Genomic DNA, 24371 nt, shown 5'->3' with positions numbered 1-24371 from the left:
ACCTACCATATGCTAGGCAAATCTGTTGCCTGTAACTTGACCCTATCTTCTCCCTTGGGTTCTGAAATATCACTCACTCCCTTGCTGTTACTTCTTTTGAACACGTGTTATCTTGTTTCTCTTTCCACCCACTCAAAATATTTCAAGATTTTCCCAGAATTCTGAGTCTTCTCTTCTTCATGCAAGCTCTCCCAGGGCAATTTCACCTAATCCTCTGCTGCTGCTGCTAAGTCGCTTCGGTCGTGTCTGACTCTGTGTGACCCCACAGACAGCAGCCCACTAGGCTCCTCTGTCCTTGGGATTCTCCAGGCAAGAACACTGGAGTGGGTTGCCATTTCCTTCTCCAATGCATGAAAGTGAAAAGTGAAAGTGAAGTCTCACCTAATCCTCTGAGTACCATCTAACTGCCAATAATTCTCCCACACCTCACCTTTAGAACTGACTTTGCCTCTGGGCTTCAGATCCTATTTCCCACTGCCAACCAACCATATATTTATTAATACAAACTACACCTCTTTCTTTCTATATTCTCACCTCAAAAAGCACAACTATCCACCAAGAGGACCAAGCCAGAAATCTGTGACTCTTCCTAGAGCAACTGTTCTCAAACTTATCTGCGTATTAGAACTCCCAGGAGCTTAAAAAAAATAAACTCACTCATAAGTCTAGTAATAATATGGTAACAATAATCCTGTTAATTATCCTGTTCTATGCCTTACACGCATGCTCATAAAGTACTTAGCAAAAATGCTTGCGAACACCCAGGAAAATGGAGCTATCTTCATAAACACTTTAAATTCAGCTCTTCTGAAGTCTCAAATTTCTGATTAGAATCAACATTTGTTTAAACTATTTCACTAACAAAAAGACAAACAGCTGAAAAATTTGTTTATAAGACCCTCTAAGGTAAACTTTAAAAACGTTCAAATTCACTGATGACCCATAAACCAGGGTGGAAGGAGGGGGAGGGGCGGCACCAATATATTCAAACAAGCTAATAGGAGAAGCCCATTATATACAATACTTAAAAGAGTTTGCAAATAAGACGTTCAATTCCTCTTTGGTGTTACTTTGTATTTTGAGTATTTTCAAAAAAGAATAATGAAGATTTAACACAGCCACTCTCTTTCAAGGTATAATGCTTTGTTTGTATCCCTTGCCCAATGATGTTAGTTTAGCAAATCTACCTTTTCTTGAAAAGATGTGCAGGAATGGGCAAATGGTTAAGTCAGTAAGTTCATTTAAGGCTGCAAAAGTCTGCTTTCACCTAAGATGGCCAGTTTCTTATAACTTTAGAATTAACAGGATAGTTCACAAATAACCTGGAATGTGACAGGAAACCAAAGAATAAAAGTTACCAAAAAATTTGACTGGAATAAAGAGTACAGGTTATTTTTAATTGTTGTTTGCTTTAGCTGAACAAATGCGTCGTACATTTGTGTTACAAATGGATCAGAATAAAGCTAGATATTTAAAAAATAAAATGTGCATGCAAATACCACCAGAGTATATAAAGACAATAAAAAAAAAAAAGCCTTAAAAAAAACTTACAAGCTTTTGCACATCAAAGAAAACCATAAACAAAACAAAAAGGCAACTTAAAGATTTGGAAAAAATATCTGAAAATGATGTGACCAAAAAGAGCTTAATTTCCAAAATATATAAACAGCTCATACAACTCAGTTAAAAAAAAAAAAAGAAAATATGGGCAGAGGACTTCCTGTGGTCCAGTGGTTAATAATCCGCCTGCCGATGCAGGGGACACAGGTCCCATCCGTGGTCCAGGAGGATCCCACATGCCACGGAGCAAACAGGCCCATGCGCCACAACTCCCGAGCCTCTGCGCATCAGAGCCCAAGCTCCACAGCAAAAGCAGCCACCAGAATGAGAAGCCCAGACGCTGCAACAAGAGAGCAGCCTGTTTGCCGCAACTAGAGAAAGACTTCGCACAGTAACAAAGACCCAGTGCAGCCAGAAATGAGCACATTTAAAAAAAAACAAACAAACAGAAAAGGTAGCTTTAAAAAAAAGGGGGGCAGAAGACCCAAAGAGACATTTCTCCAAAGAAGATTTACAGATGGCCAACAAGCACATGAAAAGATGTTCAACATCACTAATTACTAGAGAAATGCAAATCAAAACTACAATGAAGTATCACCTCCCACCAATCTGAATAGCCAACAGTAAAAAGTCCACAAACAATAAATGTTGGTGAGGGTGTGGAGAAAAGGGAACCCTCCGACACTGTTAGTGGGAATGTAAATTGGTATAGCCAATATGGAGAACAATATGGAGGTTCCTTAAAAAAAGTTACCAATCCTACCACTTGACATGTTTCTGGAGAAAATTTTAATTCAGAAGGATAAATACACCCCAGTGTTCAAAGCAGAACATATACAACAGCCAAGACACGGAAGCGACCTAAATGTCCATCAACAGGTGGATAAAGACGTGGTACCCAGACAATCACAAATGGAATACTACTCAGCCGTCAAAAATGAAATAATGCCACTTGTAGCAGCATCAATAGACCCAAGATTACCATACTAAATGAAGTAAGTCAGACAGAGAAAGACAAATATCATATGCTAACACTTCAATGTGAACTTTAAAATATGATACAAATAAACTGTTTACAAAACAGAAACAGATTCAGACATAGAAAACAAACGTATGGTTACCAAAGAGAAAAAGGAGGCGAGAAGGATAAATTAGGAGTCAGGAATTAGCAGATACAAACCACTATATATAAAACAGAGAAACAATGAGGTACTACTGTGTAACACAATGAACTATATTCAATACCTTGTAATGACCTATTATGGAAAGAATATGAAAAAGAAATGCAAATATATAACTGAATCACTTTGCTGTATACAAGAAATACAACATTGTAAATCAACCACAAGAAAAAATTTTTAATTTTAATAAAATTCTAAAATGTACAAATTAGTAATCTTTGTATCTTCAGAATTAATAGGATATTTAGAATGTTTATTGGTGATATACAAGAGCTTAATAAAAAATTTCATTCTAGACACAGTAACTGCTTCTGGGGAAGACACTGAAAGGTACAGTGTGAAAAAATGACTGACTTTCCAATATACACCCTTTGTATCATTTAAAACGTTTACTATGTGCATGTATTGTATATCGTATAAGTATGCCTCCAGATTCAACCGCCAATTTACAGGAGATACAGAGGACACAAGAACATGTTAATTAAGCTAAGCCACAGGGACACAGTCATTAAAACCCAGACTGAGAAACCCCAAAAGCCATAAAATAAAATCTGATTTCTTTAATAAACAGATTCACAAGGGAGAGAGAAAATGGGAGCAGTAGATTAAAAGGGCCTTAAAGGTCATTACCAACCAAATGCAAATTAGGAACTTGACATGGATAACGATTCAAACTATGACATCTGAGATAGGTGAACCTTTGAACATGGACATTTGATGATATTAAGGCATTTAAGGGGGTGATATATATATATATAGGTTTTTTGAGTCCTTATCTCTTAAAGATACCCTGGACTCCAATAAATACTTGGGATTTGCTTAAAAATAATCCAGGAGGATGAAGCAAGAGGGTAATAAATGAAACAAAACTGGGAATGATTTGACACAGTAGTAAAGAATCGACCTGCCAGTCCAGGACACACAGGAGTCTCAAATTCCATCTCTGGGTCAAGAAGATCCCCAAGTAGAAAACGGCAACCCACTCCAGTATGCCTGCCTGAGAAATGCCATGGACAGAGAGGAGCCTGGTGGGCTATACAGTCCATGGGATCACAAAGAGTCAGTCACACCTTAGTGACCGAGCATGAATACAAAGCTGTGACGGGTACATGGGAGTTTACTAATGCACTGCATCTACTTTTACGTGATTTAAAATCTTCCATTGGAGAAGGAAATGGCAACCCACTCCAGTATTCTCGCCTGGAGAATCCCATGGATGGAGGAGCCTGGAAGGCTACAGTCCACAGGGTCGCAAAGAGTTGGAAATCTTCCATTACAAGTTAGAAAGTCAAATATTTGCAAGATATAAGTATTTTTATATAAATGAAGAAAACCAAATCATTTAAAAATACCACATACAACTTAAATATATGTGGGTTTTAGATGAAATAAAGGAATTTAATGATACTAAGATGGCGATTAAAACTCAGAAGCTAGGGGTCAGATCAATCTATTAATTTTGTTAGATTACATAATGGTATTGTGGTTATGGGGAAATTGCCTTTTTAAAAGACAAAATATTGATGTATTTACAGCTAAAAAAATGGTATGTCTAGAATTTGCTTTAAATTTTTTTTTAATTGGGACAAGGACAAGAATAAACAAGCATGGCAAAATGTTAAAACTAACTGGTACGTATATAGGGGCTCATGGACTACATGGTAGTGTGTATTTCCATCTTAAGATGTAAATAACATTATAATAATATCAACAGTAAAAATATTAGATTCTAAGAACTTCCTCCACAATGTGAGAGAAGGGGAAAAAACAAGATAAATAATCCAAACTGAAACCCTAAGTCAGATAAGGGTCAAGATTTGGGGGGAGGGAGCAAGAACCACTACACAAGGGTTTTACTCACTCAACTCACCTGAATGTTACACACAGCAGAGTATGGTAAAGAAAGCCCCAGTGTTCCACCACATTGGAGGCAACAGCCAAAGCAAAAAAAAAAAAAAATTATTTTCAAGAATTATTTCCTCCTGCCAGTTTTTGCCCTAGAAATCCATTTATAAAGAACTTTCAAAAATTTCTCAAGTTCAAGAGTTAGGATTGTCAGTGAGTGTTTTGTATAGAAACAAAGCTTCCCTAATACCCTGAGCACATACAGTTCTGACAGGACATAAGAGTTTCTGGGCGTGAAAATGGTATTCTTTCATTTCTAGTTCTCTGGCTCTGCTCCAAGACTACTTTTATCAAGTCATCTTGAGTGAGATCCTTTTTTAGGGGAAACAGGAGGAACTTTGAAAGACTTTCATGGAAACATTTGCACATACACATTCCAGTCCTTGAAGTAATGACACCAAGTGTTCTTCAAGGTTCTAAAGAGAAAATTCTAAAATTACCTAATTCCACCCAAATTTCTGCTGCAGCCAATCACCACCATATTTAAACCACATAATTGTTACTCTGGGTAGGGAGAAAAGGAAAATGAATACTTTGATATTTTACTAAATGCCACTATTTAATATGCATTTTTAACTAAATCCTCTAAGTACAACCTTATTAGGTAGTTGGTTGATAGCACTATCAATGTCCAAAAATTACAGATGGGAAAAGTGGGGCACTGAGAGGCTAAGTAACGTGTTAAGTAAATGGTAGAACGAGACTTGAATCCAGTCTGGCTCCAGTACCTGGGCTACTCTCTCTACAGAATTCATACCCTAGAACTTCTCACTCGGAAACACAAGAAAGATGACTACATGAACATTTCCAGACGCTAGCTCATTGACCCTCTTCACAATTCCAGTTACCTTTGAGATTTTACATTTTAAAAAACAAGATAAACAAAGGAAAATAACAAAACTAAAACATCCGGGCAGATCCTTCTTTAAATAGTGTGGAAAGAATTAACAGCAGCTATTATAGGCACTGGAGAAGGAAATGGCAACCCACTCCAGTGTTCTTGCCTGGAGAATCCCAGGGACAGAGGAGCCTGGTGGGCTGCCGTCTATGGGGTCGCACAGAGTCGGACACGACTGAGGCGACTTAGCAGTGGCAGCATTATAGGCACTAGCACCACTGACCAAAGCTAATAAGGCCCCTTATCTGCCCACTCTACTGCAAAGCTCACTACTCAACAGAGCCTGTCTAGGTAAAGAGATGCCAATCAGTTTTATATCGCTTCATTCTTTCATTTGATTGGTTAAATCAGAATCAAACATCTGTAACATGAAAGAGACTAGGAAACAAAAAGTTGAAGAAATGTGACAAAGGAATAAACAATTCATAAAACAGAACTTGTTAAAAGCTCTTTGAGATCCTCAGAAAGATGGTGCATTCATAAATCAAGAAAGGAAGCTGTGAAAAGGCAAAAAAGTACAAGAAAAGACTCTTGATAACAAATTTTTAAAAAGGTAGTACAAGGTTTTATACTGTGGAGGTAAAACCTAGAAAGTAGACAGAAACAGGAAACAGACAAGAAAGAACCAAAGGATACCCAGCATCAGTCCAGGAGGTCAGCATTTAAGTAACAGAAATTACAGAAAGAAAATAGGGAAAAAAAATTGAAGAGAGGACATTTTCAGAGAAATATAAATGTTCTACAACTAAAAGATTTAATTAACTAAAAGATTTATAAAGTCTTCCAATTAATAACCCCACTCAGTGCTCAAATGAATAAAGACCCATGCCATCAAAATCTTTGGGAAATTTCAGGCAACAAAGACAAAAAAAGGCAATAAACGCTTTCAGAGAAAAGGTAGCTCATATGCAAAAGAACAAGAATCAAACTGGCCTCCCACAGCAATATAAATAAAACCAAAAATAAACAAATGGGGCCTAGTGAAACTTACAAGCTTTTGTACAGCAAAGGAAACCATAAATAAAACAGACAAGCTACCATATTTGCAGAGAAAATATCCGCAAATGATGCAACTGACAAAGACTTAACTTCCAAAATATACAAACAATTCAATAACAAAAAAACAAACAAACCAATCAAAAAAATGGACAAAAGACCTAAACAGACATTTCTCCAGAGAAAACTTACAGATGGCCAACAAGCACATGAAAAGACGCTCATCATAACTAATTATTAGAGAAATGCAAATCAAAACTACAATGAGGCACCACCTCACATGGGTTAGAATGGCCATCATTAAAAAGTCTACGAGTAACATGCTGGAGAAGGTGTGGAGAAAAGGAAACCCCTTACACTGTTGGTGATAATGGAAACTGGTCCAGCCACTATGAAAAACAGTATGGAGGTTCCTCAGAAAGACTAAAAATAGAAGTGCCATATCATCCAGCAATTCCCCTCCTGGGCATACCTAGACAAAACTATAATTCAAAATTGCATTCAAAGATGCATGTACCCCAATGTTAGCAGCACTAATAGCCAAGACATTGAAACAACCTAAACGTCCATTGACAGAGGAATGGATAAAGAAGATGCCGTACATACAATGAAATACTACTCAGCCACTAAAAAGAATGAAATAATGTCATTTACAGCAACATGGATGGACCTGAGATTATCACAGTAAGTGAAGTCAGAAACAGAAAGATAAATACCATCTAATATCACTGATATATGGAACCTAAAAAAATAATACAAATGAACTTACTTACACAATAGGAACAGACTCACAGACATTAAAACAAAAAAAACTTACGGTTACCAAAGAGAAAAGGCTAGGAGAGAGATAAATTAGGAGTTTGGGATTAACATATACACACTACTATATATAAGACAGATAATCAACAAGGACTTCCTCTATATGACAGGGAACTTTACTAAATATTCTGTAATAACCTATATAGGAAAAGAATCTGAAAAAGGATGCATATATGTATATGTGTAAATAATCACTTTGCTGTACACCTGAACTAATACAACTCTGTAAATCTACTATATTCCAATAAAAAAATAAAATTAAATTTAAAAAAGAGAAAGACAAATGCCATATGATATCATTATATATGGAATCTAAACTATGAAACAAATGAACTTATCTATGAAACAAACAGCAACTCACAGAGAACACACTTGTGGCTGCCAAGGGCAGGGGCAGGGGACAGGCTGGGAGTCTGGGATTGGCAGGTGCAAACTATTCTTTATAGAATGGACAAACAATAAGGCCCGACTGCATAGCACTGGGAACTCTCCTCAATATTCTGTGACAAACCACAGTGGAAACAAACATGAAGAAGAATGTACATCCAGGATAAGTGAGTCACTTTTCTGTACAGCAGAAATTAACCCAACACTGTAAATCAACTATACTTCAATTAAAAAATAATAATAATAAAACTGGCCTAAGACTTCTTTTCAATAATAAAGAATACTAGCAAAGAATGAATCAATGCCTTTGAAGCACTGACAGAAAATTATGTTCAACCTACAATTCTACTCTCAGCCACACTAACATTCCATTTTTAAGAATAAAATAAAAACATTTTTAGACAAGGAAGTACTCAAAATTTACCTCCCACACATCTTACCTTCGTATGCATCACAGCAAAACAAGGCAATACAGCAAGAAAGAGGACTATATAAAACTGGAGCAGAAGGATACAGGACATCAAGAGATGGATAACTATGAAAACGGGAGACACCAGAAATTCATTCTATCTTTAAGAAAATGAAAAATATTGAGGTCAGTTATAAAAACTAACAAAACCCTCATCAAAAAAAAAAAAAGTACAACTGAGAACTCTGATATGGAGAGGTTATGGCATCCGTTTTATCTCTGCAGAACTACCTTCTCCCCACCCCCAACACACATCTCCATCTGGGCATGGGACCAGACTCAAGCTACTCTAATCTAGTCTCTCCACCTTGCCATAGCAACTTGTTCAGAAATAAACACAGAGCCAAGAATCAGTACTGGTGAGAGAGAGAGGTGAAGGAGGGTACCAAAAATAAAGCCAAAGGGGAAAGCAAAGGGATATAGGGAGACACTAATTCTTCTAAGTAACATTCAAGCACCTGGACCCAATCCTATACTACCCCCCTGAATTCTCTATTTCCTTTCTTACTTAGGTTCTAACTGAACTAGTTTTCTAACACTAATAAGGATCTCTAACTAAAATACTCCTCTTTCAAAGCAGGAAGTCAAAAGACACCACCTACTGTTAGTAAAATAAAAACATACAGTATTTACTAAGGTGAGCAGAAAGCTAAAAATAATGATATATAATTATATCAGAAAGAAGGTGGGGAACAGGGTAGTGGTGTGGAAAATAATTCTTCATGGTTTTCTATGTCTTGCAAGCAAGGCACTGTCTGCTCTTTGTTCTGGACTATATTCTCAAGGACGTTCATACCGTGAGCAACCTTGGAAGACAGAAGCTGTCTTCAGTATACTACTGTCTCCCTTTGAAGCAAAGAGCAAGCACGCTCTTTGAAATATCTGAAATCCTTAAAAGCAGAGTTTTCTCCAGTAACAAAATCCATTATGTGAACAGTGTTGGCCCTCTCTGCAGTGTCCTGTGCGAAGTGTAGCTCGGGATACAGGCACAAATGAATGTTGATACCCTAGCTACTGCTAAGGCTATAAGTAATAAACTGTACTTCATCTCTGACTCTGCCTCCAACCATAACAGTCTATATTTCCACCAGCATCCATGAAACTGTGACAGGCTAATTTGTTAGCTTCAAGTAGAGCAAACCCTCAGATCCTTTGTAATTCTGGACAGGTCGTAAATGAGAGCTAAATCCTGACTATCACTATAGACAATGCTTAAAATTGACAAATCTAGAAATGGAAGCATAAGCACATTAATATGGGGATTATCACTAGAAGAATCAAATAAAGAAGGAACTGAAGTGGTTCCCTGGGGGGTGGGAGGGGACTGGGAAGGCAGAGGACTAGGGGATTTTACTTTCATCATAAACTCTTTGAACTATCACTTTTTCCATCCACCATAAACATGCATTCAAAAAAGAAGCCTTTCTGGGCTCCTTTAAAGGGGGAAAAAAAGAAGTGTACAAGAAAAAACTCTTTTCAAGAGGATGGGATGAACGGGGAGACTGGGGATGTGTATACGTACACAAGTATGCATAAAATAGATGACTAGTAAGAACCTACTGCACAGCACAGGGAACTCTACTCAGCGATCCGTGGGCACCTAAATGGGAAGGAAATCTACGAGAGGACGCATGGATATGTACAACCGACTCACTTCGCTGCACAGCAGAAACTAACACAACACTGTAAAGCAACTATATGTCGGTGAAAATTAATGAAAAGAAAACCCTCTTTTTAGTATTCATTCCACTAAAATTGGATAAGAGCATCAAGAAAACTACTCATTAAGCATGATATTCTTCTCACAGTTCCAGAAATCTAAAAGGGAAAGTCTCTCACCAATGATCATCTCAAGCCAGAAAACAGTCTCAATGTATCTCCAAAAATAAGTATGTCATGTCTTGCTTTGGAGATTTTTTTTTTTAATGAGTCTACTAGCGATGTACACAATAGTATCCTACAACTTCTATGGAAAGCATATTACCGGCTTCAGCATATAAATGCATCCTTAAACATGATTTGCTGCAATAAGATTCTGCTGCTGCTGCTGCGTTGCTTCAGTCGTGTCTGACTCTGTGCGACCCCACAGATGGCAGCCCACCAGGCTCCCCCGTCCCTGGGATTCTCCGCAAGAACACTGGAGTGGGTTGCCATTTCCTTCTCCAAAGCATGAAAGTGAAAAGTGAAAGTGAAGTCACTCAGTCATATCTGACTCTTCGCGACCCCATGGACTGCAGCCTACCAGGCTCCTCCATCCATGGGATTTTCCAGGCAAGAGTACTGGAGTGGGGTGCCATCGCCATCTCCGAATAAGATTCTAAGTTACCCCTTAAATCACCAGTGTTTTAAAAGTGAAATTAAAATTACGAGAAGAAATACTTCTATGGTGAAGGGAATAAAATATGTCATCTTACAAGGAAAAAAATAGACAAACAGCTAATTAATGGTCAAAAAGTAATTCACATTAAAGAATCAGAATTTTCTAACCAAAATTTGAAATTAAAACAATTAAAAATAATTTGGAATTATATTGTATAGTTGGTAGGGGATGACTAGTTCCATTTAGTATCACTTTTTTCTTAAAAATCCAGAATAGCAAAACCTACGCACTGTCTTCTACTCTACTTCTCCACCAAATTATACTTCTTATACAGCTCCAACTGAACCTAATTTTTAGGGATGATGAAGAAAGGGCATATACAAATTCTGCTCCCAAGATAAGCTAAATTGTTCTTGGGCTAAACTATAAGTCTAAGTAATAGAGGATCTGATTAGGAGCCAGCTCTGGTTCCATTTAAAACGCACTTTAAATTGTTGTTTAGTTGCTATGTCGAGTCTGACTCTGCAACAAAAACATACAAGTGCTTCAATCACACTAGTTTCATTCAAACTACTTAACTTTTGAGAAGCTGGGGCAAATAAAAGAGCTCTGTGAAGTTAGTTTCACTACAGCGTTGCTAATTTCTTTTTCATATCTAGCTGCTCTTCACTAAGAAGGCTTACTGTGCAGTGACGTTCCTCTACAGTCAGACTGCATGGGTTTGAAATCCAGCTCCGACACTCTACTGAGACAAGTTGCTAAACCTCTAAGACTCAGTTTTCTGCAAGAAAAAAGGGACAGGAATACTTTCTTCATAGAATTGTTACAAAGTTTTTTTTTAATACACATAAAAGCTTTAGCATAAGACCAAGTCAAAAGAAAAAAGAAGGAAGAAAGAAGACAGTTACTAATATTGTCATGCCTTATTTCATGGAAAGCCACATCCTATAGGAAAGAGATGCTCCATCTGCACACAGTGGAACACACTCTGAGATTCTTTCTTATTAATTAAACCACCAGTGAAGGTTATGAAAAGCAACTTCATCAAAAAGATGCTACTGGCATGAAGCAGACAACACATTTCAGCAAGCCAAACTCAGTCCCTTTTCCACCAAGAGAGAAAGAGTCCTTAAATTTTGCACGTTTGTTTGCCTTGGGCTTCCCAGGTGGTGCTAGTCTAAAGCATCTGCCTGCCAACACAGGAGACACAGGTTCAATCCCTGGGTCGGGAAGACCCCTTGGAAATGGAAATGGCTGCCCACTCCAGTATTCTTGCCTGGAACATTTCATAAACACAGGAACCTGGCGGGCTACAGTCCACGGGGTTGTAAAGAGGCAGATATGACTGAGCACACACACACACATCATTACAGAACACAAAGGTCAACAAAAGCAAAAACAATGGAGGTACTTTTAAATATAAATCTTAATGTAAATTATTTTATAGCTAACTTTATCATGTTACCTTCTTTCCGACCTTCATTCATTCAACAAGCATTTGTTAAATAAGCATCTATGAAGCTCTCGGAATAAAGTGAACAAATTATGAAACCCCTCAAGGAATTTACATTTTGGTGGTAAGAAAAATAATAATCACAGTAAGTAGTGCTCACAGTATATGTTTCAAGGAGGTAACGATTATGGGAGAAAATTGACTAGTGTAAGGGAACTTGGAAGTGCAGGAAGAAAGTGGCAATTGCCATTTTAGACAGTGATCAGAGTAGGCTTCCTTGAGAAGGTGCTGTTTGAAAGAGGTGAGGGAATAAGAAATGAACATTTATCTAGGCACATGGGACAGGCTAAGCCAAGCACTTGCCTGTACCACCATTACCTAACAAATAAACAAAAATGTTGTATCTTATCACCTTCTCCAAAAAAAGACATCTGTGCTAACAAAATATATATATGACTCAGTGGTAAAGAATCCGCCTGCAATGCAGGCAACTCAAGAGATGTGGGTTCAATCCCTGGGTCAGGAAGGCCCCCTGGAGGTGCAAAAGGCAACCTATTCCAGTATTCTTGCCAGGAAAACCCCCTGAACAGACAAGTCTGGCAGGCTATAGTTCAAAAGGTCACAAAGAGTCAGACACGATTGAGCGACTAAGCATATATAAATTCATTCAACAAATGTTTAGCTAAGGACACAGGAAAGAACATGATATGCACCACTTTCTATCCTAAACTATGAAGATCTCAGCAAGGGGCCTAAGGTTGACTACAAAGATCTTTTAAGTGTTAAGATATACTTTTTTCCTCTGTTATTTAGCTCATTGGGTCTTCACTGCTTTCAGAAAGGAAAGAAGGATGGGGAAGAAAGAAAGAAAGCAGAGATCTATAGAAATTTGTCCTCCAGATAAAGTGTGATGATACTACCTACAATGAAAAGTACCTCAGTCTCTATTCTTTAAAGCACAAATACTCTTCACCCGAAGAGTGAAAAATTTCAAAAGTAAGAACAATGATATTATAATCTCTCCCTGACTGCAGCAGGCCAAAATATTGCTACTGGGGGGGGTCTAATAATTTTTCTAACACTTTCTCAAAATCCACTTCCATTACAGAAAAACCGTGATCTACCAAGTACAAGGTACTATATGCCATGCTCTAGCTAAGTAAGAGGGCTCTGACCTCCAAGACCTCATCAAGTGGTATGGGAAAACATGCATTAGGTATCTTTTATGCTATCGGATTTACTACTTCAAAAGTAAGTACAGCACATAATACCATTTGGTTGAAAAGAAAAATACTATGAATTTTATTTCCCTCAAGTCACAACCAAAAGCTTGTATTTATAAGAGTTGAAAACACATTTTACAAACACTCTACAAAAAATTACTTTAGCAGAATTTTTTTTTCAGAACATACTTTATATAACTCATCTAAGTCCACTTAACAACTGGAGAGTAAAAGGTTAGAAAGTTAAGAGACCCACAAGAAATATATAAAAGGAACCAAAAGAAATGTATTTATTGATCATTTTCCCCAATTACGTTAAAGGCATTTTAAGATTAGCTGAAATACGCTTCTACATATTAAGGACTGTACGCAAGGAAAAACAGAAGAGCGAGACAATAAAAAGGCAGCACACTGTAACCTTATGCCCTACTCTTTTTTAATTAAGAGTGCAAATCCTGGGCTTTCCTGGTGGTGCAGTGGATTCGAATCTGCTTGCCAACGCGGGAAACAAGAGTTTGATCCCTGGTGCTGGTTCAGCAAGATCTCCCATGAAACAGAGGAACCAAGCCGGTGCGCCACCACTACTGAGCCCAAGTGCTGTAACTACTGAAGCCCAAGAGCCTAGAGCCTGTGCTTTGCAACAAGAGAAGCTACCATAACGAGAAGCCTGCGCAACACATGGAAGAGTAGCTCCCACTCAACACAGTTAGAAAAGGCCAGAACATAGCAGTGAAGACCCAGCGCAGCCAAAAACAAAAAAATAAATGGGATTCCCTGGTGGCTCAGGGGTAAAGAATCTGCCTGCCAATGCAAGAGATGTGGGTTCAATCCCTGGGTCAGGAAGATTCCCTGGAGTAAGAAATAGCAATCTACTACAGTATTCTTGCCTGGAAAATTCCACAGACAAAGGAGCCTGGTGGGCTACAGTCCATGGGGTCGCAAAAAAGTCGGACATGACTGAGCACACATGCACACACAACCTCCTACTTATACAACAAAAATGTGAATTTCCCAGAAAAATTAGTATTTACTTAGACTTTTAATAATCAATTTTATTAATGATATTTGCTATAAAGGGGAAAATCCACAAGATGTTAAGATAAACAATAAAAAGGCATAAGGATTGGGACTTCCCTGGTGGTCCAGTGGTTAAGACTCCATGCTCCCAATGCAGGGGATCCCAGTTCGATCCCTGGTCAGAGAACTAGATCCTACATGCCCCACCTAAGAGTTCACACGCTGCAACTAAAAGATCCCACATTCTGCAATGAAGATCAAAGATCCCGCAGGCTGCAACTAAGACCTGGTATGGCCAAATAAATAAATAAAAAGAGATATTAAAAAAAGAAGACAGAAGGATAAATTCTTAAATTTAAGACTGGTACTTGCCAAAGAATATATAGGTCTGCAAATTGTGCTGAGAGAAAAAGTGACAGAAGGTAACTAATGCACTGTACATAATGCCTGGCATATAAAACATGCTCCCTTTTTTAAAGTAAATGAATAAATACATAGGACTTGAAATTCCACAAGTTAAAAATGGTGGTATTTAACTATGTTATCAAGATAACCATGGAACGTTTCATAAAACATGGGCAAAGAAAATGTCAAATGAAAGATATGATTCCTAAAGTATAAATCTATAGACTTTCTATGCATGTATTTTCAGGATCCATTTTCAGTTTTCATAGCATCCCAAATAAGCTAGACTACTGTGATGATAGTATAGATCTTCACTAGAAGACAGCCTGAACCACAGAAACTTATCCCCAAGGGCTGAAGTGGTACATAGAAAGTACCAAGAATCTCCAGAGAATAATTCTGATAACTGAACTTGAAATAAAATCTCTTGCCCTACTTAGGAAACAAGTTTGTCTCTCCTGGTTCCTGGACAATAGAGCAATATGTCCACTGAGACTTCCTTACCAAACTCAAAATCATCTTCAGAAACTCCAGCTAATCAATTTCCTTTGGTAGTTCCAAGAGTGATTTCAGAGCTTCAGATAGGCAATTTTTATGTTATTAATTATTTAATATACATTTTTTTTTTGATGATCCAGTGGATGTTGGCAATTTGATCTCTGGTTTCTCTGCCTTTTCTAAAACCAGCTTGAACATCTGGAAGTTCACAGTTCACGTACTGCTGAAGCCTGCCTTGGAGAATTTTGAGCATTACTTTACTAGTGTGTGAGATGAGTGCAATTGTGTGGTAGTTTGAATATTCTTTGGCATTGCCTTTCTTTGGGATTGGAATGAAAACTGCCTTTTCCAGTCCTGTGGCCACTGCTGAGTTTTCCAAATTTGCTGGCATGTTGAGTGCAGCCCTTTCACAGCATCATCTTTTAGGATTTGAAACAGCTCAACTGGAATTCCATCACCTCCACTAGCTGTGTTCACAGTGATACTTCCTAAGGCCCACTTGACTTCACATTCCAGGATGTCTGGCTCTAGGTGAGGGATCACACCATCGCGACTATCTGGGTCGTGAAGATCTTTTTGTACAGTTCTTCAGTGTATTCTTGCCACCTCTTCTTAATATCTTCTGCTTCTGTTAGGTCCATACCATTTCTGTCCTTTATTGAGCCCATCTTTGCATGAAATGTTCCCTTGGTATCTCTGATTTTCTTGAAGAGATCTCTAGTCTTTCCCCATTCTGTTGTTTTCCTCTATTTCTTTGATCACTGAAGAAGGCTATTCTTTGGAACTCTGCATTCAAATGGGTATATCTTTCCTTTTCTCCTTTGCTTTTAGCTTCTCTTCTTTTCACAGCTATTTGTAAGGCCTCCTCAGACAGCTATTTTGCTTTTTTGCATTTCCTTTTCCATGGGGATGGTCTTGATCCCTGTCTCCTGTACAATGTCACAAACCTCCGACCATAGTTCATCAGGCATTCTGTCTAGTCCCTTAAATCTATTTCTCACTTCCACTGTATAATCATAAGGGATTTGATTTAGGTCATACCTGAATGGTCTAGTGGTTCTCCCTACTTTCTTCAATTTAAGTCTGAATTTGGCATTAAGGAGTTCATGATCTGAGCCACAGTCAGCTCCCAGTCTTATTTTTGCTGACTGTATAGAGCTTCTCCATCTTTGGCTGCAATGAATATAATCTGATTTTGGTGTTGGCCATCTGGTAATGTCCATGTGTGGAGTCTTCTCTTGTGTTGTTGGAAGAGGGTGTTTGCTATGACCAGTGTGTTCTCTTGGCAAAACTCTATTAGCCTTTTGCCCTGCTTTACTGTATACTTCAAGGCCAAATTTTCCTAGGTTACTCCAGGTATCTCTTGACTTCCTACTTTTACATTTCAGCCCCCTATGATGAAAAGGACATCTTTTTTTGGTGTTAGTTCTAGTCATCACAGACCATTCAACTTCAGCTTCTTCAGTATTAATGGTTGGGGCACAGACTTGGATTACTGTGATATTGAATCGTTTGCCTTGGAAACAGATCATTCTGTTGTTTTTTTGAGCTTGTACCCAAGTACTGCATTTTGGACACTGTTGACTATGAGGGCTACTTCATTTCTTCTAAGGGATTCTTGCCCGCAGTAGTAGATATAATGGTCATCTGAATTAAATTCACCCATTCTGGTCCATTTTAGTTCACTGATTCCTAAAATGTCGATGTTCACTCTTGTCATCTGTTTGACCACTTCCAATTTACCTTGATTCATGGACCTAACATTCGAGGTTGCTATGCAATATTGTTCTTTACAGCATTGGACTTTACTTCCATCACCAGTCACATCCACAACTGGGCACTGTTTTCGCTTTAGCTCCATCTCTTCATTCTTTCTGGAGTTATTTCTCCACTGGAGTTCATCTTTCAGTGTCATACCATTTTGCCTTTTCATACTGTTCATGGGGTTCTCAAGGAAAGAATACTGAAGTAGTTTGCCACTCCCTTCTCCAGTGGACCACGTTTTGTCAGAACTCTCCACCATGACCTGTCTGTCTTGGGTGGCCCTACATGGCATGGGTCGTAATTTCATTGAGCTAGACAAGGCTGTGATTCATGTAATCAGTTTGGTTAGTTTTCTGTGATTGTGGTTTTCATTCCGTCTGCCCTCTGATGGATACGGATAAGAGGCTTGTGGAAGCTTCCTGATGTAGACTCACTCAATATTCACTTTGATCTATTCTCACATGGACGTCCTGTTTTACAAGAGGCTGGACAGCTAAAACTACATTTTTCAGATGCCCTTGAAGCAAAGGTTTCACATAAGAGCAAAGTGTGGCCAAGCAGATCACTTAAGATGTAGAGAGTGAAAAGTAACATGTAATGATATTCTTGCCCAAAGAAGTTAAAACTTCTGCCATGTATGAATCAGCTTTCTGATTCAACAACACAGCCCATAATGGCAGTAGCCCCTTCTCAGGCAAGTTCTATAATGTCCTTGTGGGGTTTGTTCCAAGAAACTCAGTCTAATCTGTTCACTCACCCTACTCAAAGTTTACCTCTTTCTTAATAAATCCCATTTGCTACAACTACTTACAGCAGATGCTCTTGCTACAGATTCTTATAAAATAAGTACAAAGTAAATAGGGATGTTAAAAAAAAAAAAAAAAAGCACCATCCTGGGACTTTCCCAGTGGCCCAGTGGTTAAGAACCCAGCTTGCAATGCAAGGGATATGGGTTTGAGTGCTGGTCAGGGAACTAAGATCCTGCATGCCATGAAACAACGAAGCCCATGTGCCACAACAAAGATCCTGCATGTACAAGGAAGATCCAACACAGACAAATAAATTAAAAAAAAAAAAAAGGCACCATCCTATTAGCAGTTAGAAACCTATCAAGAATTAACAGCTTATAGATAAAGACATAGGCTTGACCTGCAAAGCATTATAATTGAAAAGCCTAAAAGGCTACTGGCCACATTACAAGGAGCACAATATAGAGTTAACAACAGAGCTTTAGACAGACTCATAGACCTAGAGAACAAACTAGTGGTCCGCAGTTGTGGAGGGTGAGGAGGATACACAGGGGTAGAGACGTGTGAGGTACAAACTATTAGGTAGAAAACAAGCTACAAGAATATATTATATAACACTGAGAGTATAGCCAATATTTTATAATAATTCTAAGTGGTGTATAACCTTTAAAAATTGTAGGACTTCTCTGGCGGTCCAGTGGTTAAGCCACCACACTCCCAATGCAAGAAAAGCGAGTTCACTCCCTGGCCAGGGAACTAAGACATGTCATGCAGCATGGCCCCCACCCAAAAAAACTGTGATTCAATCGTTATATGCTACACTATTGCATACCAATGTACACATTATAACTTACATGATATTGTACAGCAACTATACTTCAATTTAAAAAAAAAGAGGTTTAGATAGTTTGGATCTGGAAGAGAAAGAATTGCCAGCAAAGCTGATAAATCAGGAGAAATAAGAGACAAGAACCAAAAGAGGAGAGAATTCAAAAAATGTGAAGATGTCTTCTGTTCAACTAAATACCAAAGATGACAAACTGGGTTAAGATCCATTCCTATTACTTCCTTTCTCAAAGATTATCCTGTATAAAAAAATAATGCTCAAACTCTCTCCAAAATTGGGCCCCTTGTGTGCTACAGTTCCTCTATACCATTTATTTTTCTTTCTTTATTGATGGCTGTCCTGGGTCTTCGCTGCTGCATGTGGCCTTTCTCTAGTTGTGGTGAGCAGGCTTCTCACTGCAGTGGCTGCTCTTGCTACAGAGCACAGGTTCTAGGTGCACAGGCTTCAGTAGTTGGGGCTTAGTTGCCGGGCATGTGCAATCTTCTTGGACCAGCGACTGAACCCATGCATTAGTAGGCAGATTCTTAACCACCGGACCACCAATGAAGTCTTTCTTTCTGTTTTGTTAACATCACAACTTTTATTCAGTCTTCTTTAAAAAAAAAAAAATCTCTTTTTTAGGTCCTAAAATAAAAGTCCAATCCAAGACCCACACCTAAAAAGCTTTCACAGCAGTCGAAGATGCCTCCTCTGAATTCATGGAACATTTATTTATCAGACACCAAACTAAAATCCAAACTAAATTATAAGCTTAAATAGAGCAGGGGCTGTGGTCTTCATTTCTTTATATTCTGAACCCTCAGCATAATGCTACATTCACTGCTAACAAATAGGCCCTTTCAACAGGTAGTTTCAGTAGGGTGGAGTTAAGATTGCAGGATTTAAAATTTCAACTAAATTGACTTGGAAGATGCACAAAGAAACTTTCTGTAGGGATGGTGATGTTCTATATATTGACAGGGTTATGGGTTAAAGAGATGTATGAACTTGTTCAAACTAAGGGACAAGTTAAACTATTTGTTTATTTACAAAATTAATAGTTCATGATAGGAATGCTCAAGTAAAGGGTAAAATATACTTACTCTGAAATACAACCAAAAATAAGATGGGCTGATAAAATACATTGACAGAGAAGTCAGAATGTATGGACAGATAAAGTAAATATAGCAAAATAAGAATTACAAAATCTAGGTTGTGGATATTTAGGTATTCAATGTATAAACAATTCTTGCAACTTTTCTGTGACTGAAATTTTCATGATAAAATGATAGAGGGAAAAAAGCAGACTGGAAATGAGGCTGTGAGAGGCTCACATTATTTCAGAAGTTAGTCAATTAAAGGACTGATCTTAAGAAGAAAAAAGGTATATACATTCTTCTAGAGGGATGTCTGGATTATTCTTCTTCTCTCTAGCTCTATCTCTAGTCTTAGACAGACTACACAGGCTAGTTCTGGTCTTGAGTACTTGTTGCCTGAAAAAAAATGCATACTCACTAAGCTCCTTTCATTCTAGAACAATCCAAATTTGTGGAGCCTAACCCCTTTGTCTGTCTTGGGATAAAATAATCTGTTTCTCATTCTAAACCTGTGACCAATCTGTGTTAACATAAATGTTCACCCTCTTGGTCCAATTTTTGCACTTCAGACTCAAGGCCCTCCACCCCAACAGAATGTTAGAACAAAGGTCACACAGTCCCTGGCTGAGGACCTGGCAGAGAGTACCCAAAATGCTTGCTGTATGAGTAAAACCCATGCTTGATAATAACATGGTACATAAACAGAGCTTAGTTTCACATTTAAATCTACATTGTGTTGAGGTTGAAAAATGTTTGTGCTAAGTTTCCAGAGCTGAACATTTAAAAAGGGAAGATCTGGAGCCTCTTCTGTGGAAAGCAAACTAGAAGATGGACCTAGAAACAAAAGGCTGACAAACTCTTTCAACCGACTTTAAGAAACACCTATATTTAAATCATTAATGCTTTCCCCAGATAATACAGTATGTTCATCAGCGTCAAAGTACCATAAACATGAACTAAAAGGGGGGAAGATAAATTATGCATGGGTAAGAATCGACAGGAATTCAATTTCCAATGACCTAAATGCATTTGGAGTTCATTTGCTCTTTTTTGTTATTGTTGCTTCCAAAGGACCGCAGATTATGCACTTGCTGAATTTTGCCTTTGTCACACATGACCTAACAAGGAAGGCATTCATTCTACCATAGTAGCTTCTCTCAAGTGTCTGGTTCTAAACAGCTGCAAATTTTGGAAGATAACACTGAATGATGTCTCTAACCATTAGTATGTTCTCTCCCCAACAAATATGAAAATAAGATTAAGGGTTACTAGAGTATCAAAACTGCACAAATTAAACTGGCTGAGCATAAATTTATTAGAAAATGAAGTAAAAAATATGTATAAGAATTTTAATTCTATGTGTTAATAATTGATCCAATAAACATATCCTAAAGAATTTCTAGTACTTTTATTGTTTATATTTGCTTTTATCTGTCAGAAAGATGCTGTATCACTTAGTCCCCTAAATACAGCAACTGGATAAAATAACAAAATAATACTGATCTCAAATAAATTTTCATTTATAAGAAGTAAAAACTGCTTCCTACTCCCAATACTGCAAGGCCTGGGTGAAAAATAACCTGCCCAAAGTAGAAACAAACTGTAAAAATGTTTATGTGTTACGGCTGGTTTAGTTATACAACTATTCATAGCTGTTTTTTTTATAGTTTTCATTGTCTCTCAGTCATATCAGAATACATGAAGACCTTTATTCAGAATAAAAAACTCATTTTCCATTAAAAAAATTAATAAACTGCTAAACACAATGGGGTGGGGGAGATGCACTGCCAAGGGGAAGCTATTTTATTATCATTTATGTGTCTTTCAACTTACACAGTTTGACTTTCACCCCTTCCCATGAGCACTAGTACATTTAATTTATACACATCCATGTGGCCTTCCCCAGAAAGGCTCATTGGAAAAGATATTAAAGTGTTCTTTTTGTACCTCCTTCAACTCCATTACATAATATCTTGTCATGATCATTTAATTTTAAAGAGTAGCTTGGTTAACACCCTCGAAATCAGCAATTTCATTGTTAATTTGATACTTATCAGTCTTGAGGATCCAAAAAACCAAATTATGTCTTCAGAGCCTTAACACTGTCACCACACAATTCCTAATGTTTTAAAATATGTATATTGTAATTTTCAAATAGTACACACAATGCTGTAGAATGTCCAAAGTGTGGTGAGTATTAAAATGAGATTTACAAGAACATCCTGTTTTGTGAACTTCCAGTCAAATCTAATAGTAATTAACAAGGGTAAATTTCTGTTTTCATTTTCTGTGTAAACAAAGACACACAGCACAACTTCCACCAGCATGTTGACGCAAAATCTAGAAATGCAATACCTTTTCAATCACCTTTAAAGAGCAAATAAGAGAAGAAGTATTAACAACAGAAAACCCCTAATAAGTCAAGGTCAATGGGGAGGGACTGAGGACTCCCATCCTAGCTTCCAGCTGAAGACACTAAATTGCAATTATGCTTCAATTTCAGCCATCTACCTCTCAAACTAGATTCTATTTAAATGGTTTTATAGAGAGGAAGAAATGATGAGCAAAAGTACTGATATGCTGCAATACTTGAAGCTAGTAACAGCAGGTCTAGCCTGATCTCTTTGGAAAGCTTCGGAAGAAAAGAGGTGTTTACAGACAAGGCATTTTTAAAAATTCCGTAGTTTCATATTTGCAAGCACTACAGACAAAATTTTAGTTACTTGTCCAGGCAAGCAGTTCCTGGTATATGTTATTTTACTGTTACACCCAGTCTTAGTAGGAAAACAAGAAAAAGCCTTTTTGGTGAGCTATAACCGCAGGAAACCCTCAATTATCCATGGGTAGGGACAACCCGGATAAATTAAATCCCCAGGTAATTATTATTTAACAATAATATTGCATTAATTCAGGCCTCCTCCTTTCCTTTTTACAAAAGAAAAAGTTGACTTAAAAGCCGCTCTCTTCCAAGTCACTCTCTTAACAACAAAAAAGCAAATGGGCAGATAAATTATTTCAAAACTGTATAGCAAGAAACAGTAAGGAAATCATCAGCGCTCAAATTGGTTCTTTTTCAGCAATTCCAATCACAAGCCATCAAACTACAGTTAAGCTCTCTGAAAAGCATTTAGATCAAACAGCCACCATCCACCCCCACCAAAAAAAAAAAATCCTCCTGATTGAGATTTTCCTAAATCAAATGGGTCTTATATTGAACTGTGTAACAATGCTTGTTCGAAATGAAGTTAAAGAACTTGACAACTACTACATTAAAATTGTAAAATGCTGATATCGAACAACTTTCGATGCAAATTCTCTGGGACCCCAGGCGCTGACAGAAGCTTGAACTTCCTTTCTTTCCCCTCCCGGTCCTCCCGGCACTTCTGCGCGCCTGGGTTCCGAACCCCCAGGGCCTGCAGTGACATCACAGCTCATCTCCTCGTAACCCCTGACGTCACAGACACGCGGACCCACAACACTGTGACTTCATCGCGGACTGGGGCGGAACCGCAGTCGACCTGCACCAGCCCAGAAGCCAGAGAAGCCTCCGAGCCTCCGTCCTGCCCGGTCCCCAAAGAAGGTTAAGGACAGGCGCCAGCTCACCTGCGCTGGGACAGGGAAGGACGGAGCGGCCGAACCCTGGCGGGAGCCACCGGGCAAAACAACCCCCACCCAGGGCCCGACTTCCTCACCGGCCGCCAGTACCGGGGGTGGGAGAGACGATCCTGAAACTCCTCAGGGCCTATCCCGGATCTCTTCGGCTTCAACCCAGACCCGCGACCCCGTTCCCGCCCGCCGGCCCGCCTGACCCTCCGAGCCCCGCGGGGGCGCTCAGCGCCCGGCCCGCGTGCAGGCGGAGGCCGTCCCAGGACAAGGTGCAGGCCACCGAGTCCCTGCCCCAGACCGAGCCTCGGACCGGCGGGCGGCACCCCCGCCCCCACCCGCCCGGCGCCCCAAGAGCGCAGGCGGGCGGCGGGAGGGGGCGGGGAGCGGCCACCGTGGCCGCCGCCGGACCCCGACCGCGCTGCTCTCGCGCCACGCCCCACCCCAGCCCGGACCCACCTGCGCTCCTGCCCCGGCCGGGGCCTGGCCAGGGGCTGCACACCCCTATACAGCGGCGGCGGCTGGAGGCCTGGCTCGCTCCCCACCGCTGAGACAGACCGAGCGCCCAGCGCGGCGCGGCGGAGCCCAACGCTCGCCCCGAAACCCATTTGTTTGGCTAAAACGGCGTGACGTCACGCGCCGGCCCAATCGACGGTTGGCCAGGGGAGGGGCCGCGGAGTCAGGGTCACAACGCCCCCTGCCGGGGTTCTGCGGCACTTCGGGCGCTGGGGATTCAGAGGGGGAGTACTTAAACAGGGAGAAAACCTCGTGAGGCTTCTTCAGGCCCCCAAGCGGTGAAGAGTGAAAGCTCAAGCACTACCTGTAGAGAAAGGACTCAACCCCTCAAGCCAGCCAGAATGGTAGTAAGCCAGGATTCAACAGTCAGTAGCAATGGCAAGTCTATTAATACTCGTGGGTGGATGTGGGTGGAACTATATGCTGCTGCTGCTTCTGCTGCTAAGTCGCTCCAGTCGTGTCCAACACGGTGCGACCCCATAGACGGCAGCCCACCAGGCTCCCGCGTCCCTGGGATTCTCCAGGCAAGAACACTGGAGTGGGTTGCCATTTCCTTCTCCAATGCATGAAAGTGAAAGGTGAAAGTGAAGTCGCTCAGTCGTGTCCGACTCTTTGCGACCCCATGGACTGCAGCCCACCAGGCTCCTCCATCCATGGATTTTCCAGGCAAGAGTACTGGAGTGGG

The 24371-nt window shown here is 39.5% G+C and overlaps 1 protein-coding gene across 5 annotated transcripts in view; it reads right to left on the bottom strand.

The window, feature by feature from the left end:
- Positions 1-23780, bottom strand: part of FBXO34 (F-box protein 34) — a 79464-nt gene extending 55684 nt beyond the window's left edge. For 3 of the 5 annotated variants that reach the window (XM_042252553.1, XM_027971881.2, XM_027971882.2), the window contains exon 1: positions 23630-23780. Coding sequence is in view for 1 of the 5 variants with exons in the window: in XM_027971882.2 (XP_027827683.2) it covers positions 23630-23778 (149 nt within the window). In the remaining 4 variants the exon portion in view is untranslated. Of the gene's footprint in view, positions 1-8186; positions 8419-23259; positions 23501-23629 lie in introns of those variants that run through there. The other 2 variants (XM_042252555.2, XM_042252554.2) reach the window with 2 other exon arrangements.
- Between the last annotated feature and the right edge of the window lie 591 nt (positions 23781-24371).

Source organism: Ovis aries, chromosome 7 (assembly GCF_016772045.2).
Source record: "Ovis aries strain OAR_USU_Benz2616 breed Rambouillet chromosome 7, ARS-UI_Ramb_v3.0, whole genome shotgun sequence".
NCBI lineage: Eukaryota > Metazoa > Chordata > Mammalia > Artiodactyla > Bovidae > Ovis > Ovis aries.
Note: the sequence above shows the minus strand (reverse complement) of the source record. Positions and strands in the feature narration are given on the sequence as shown.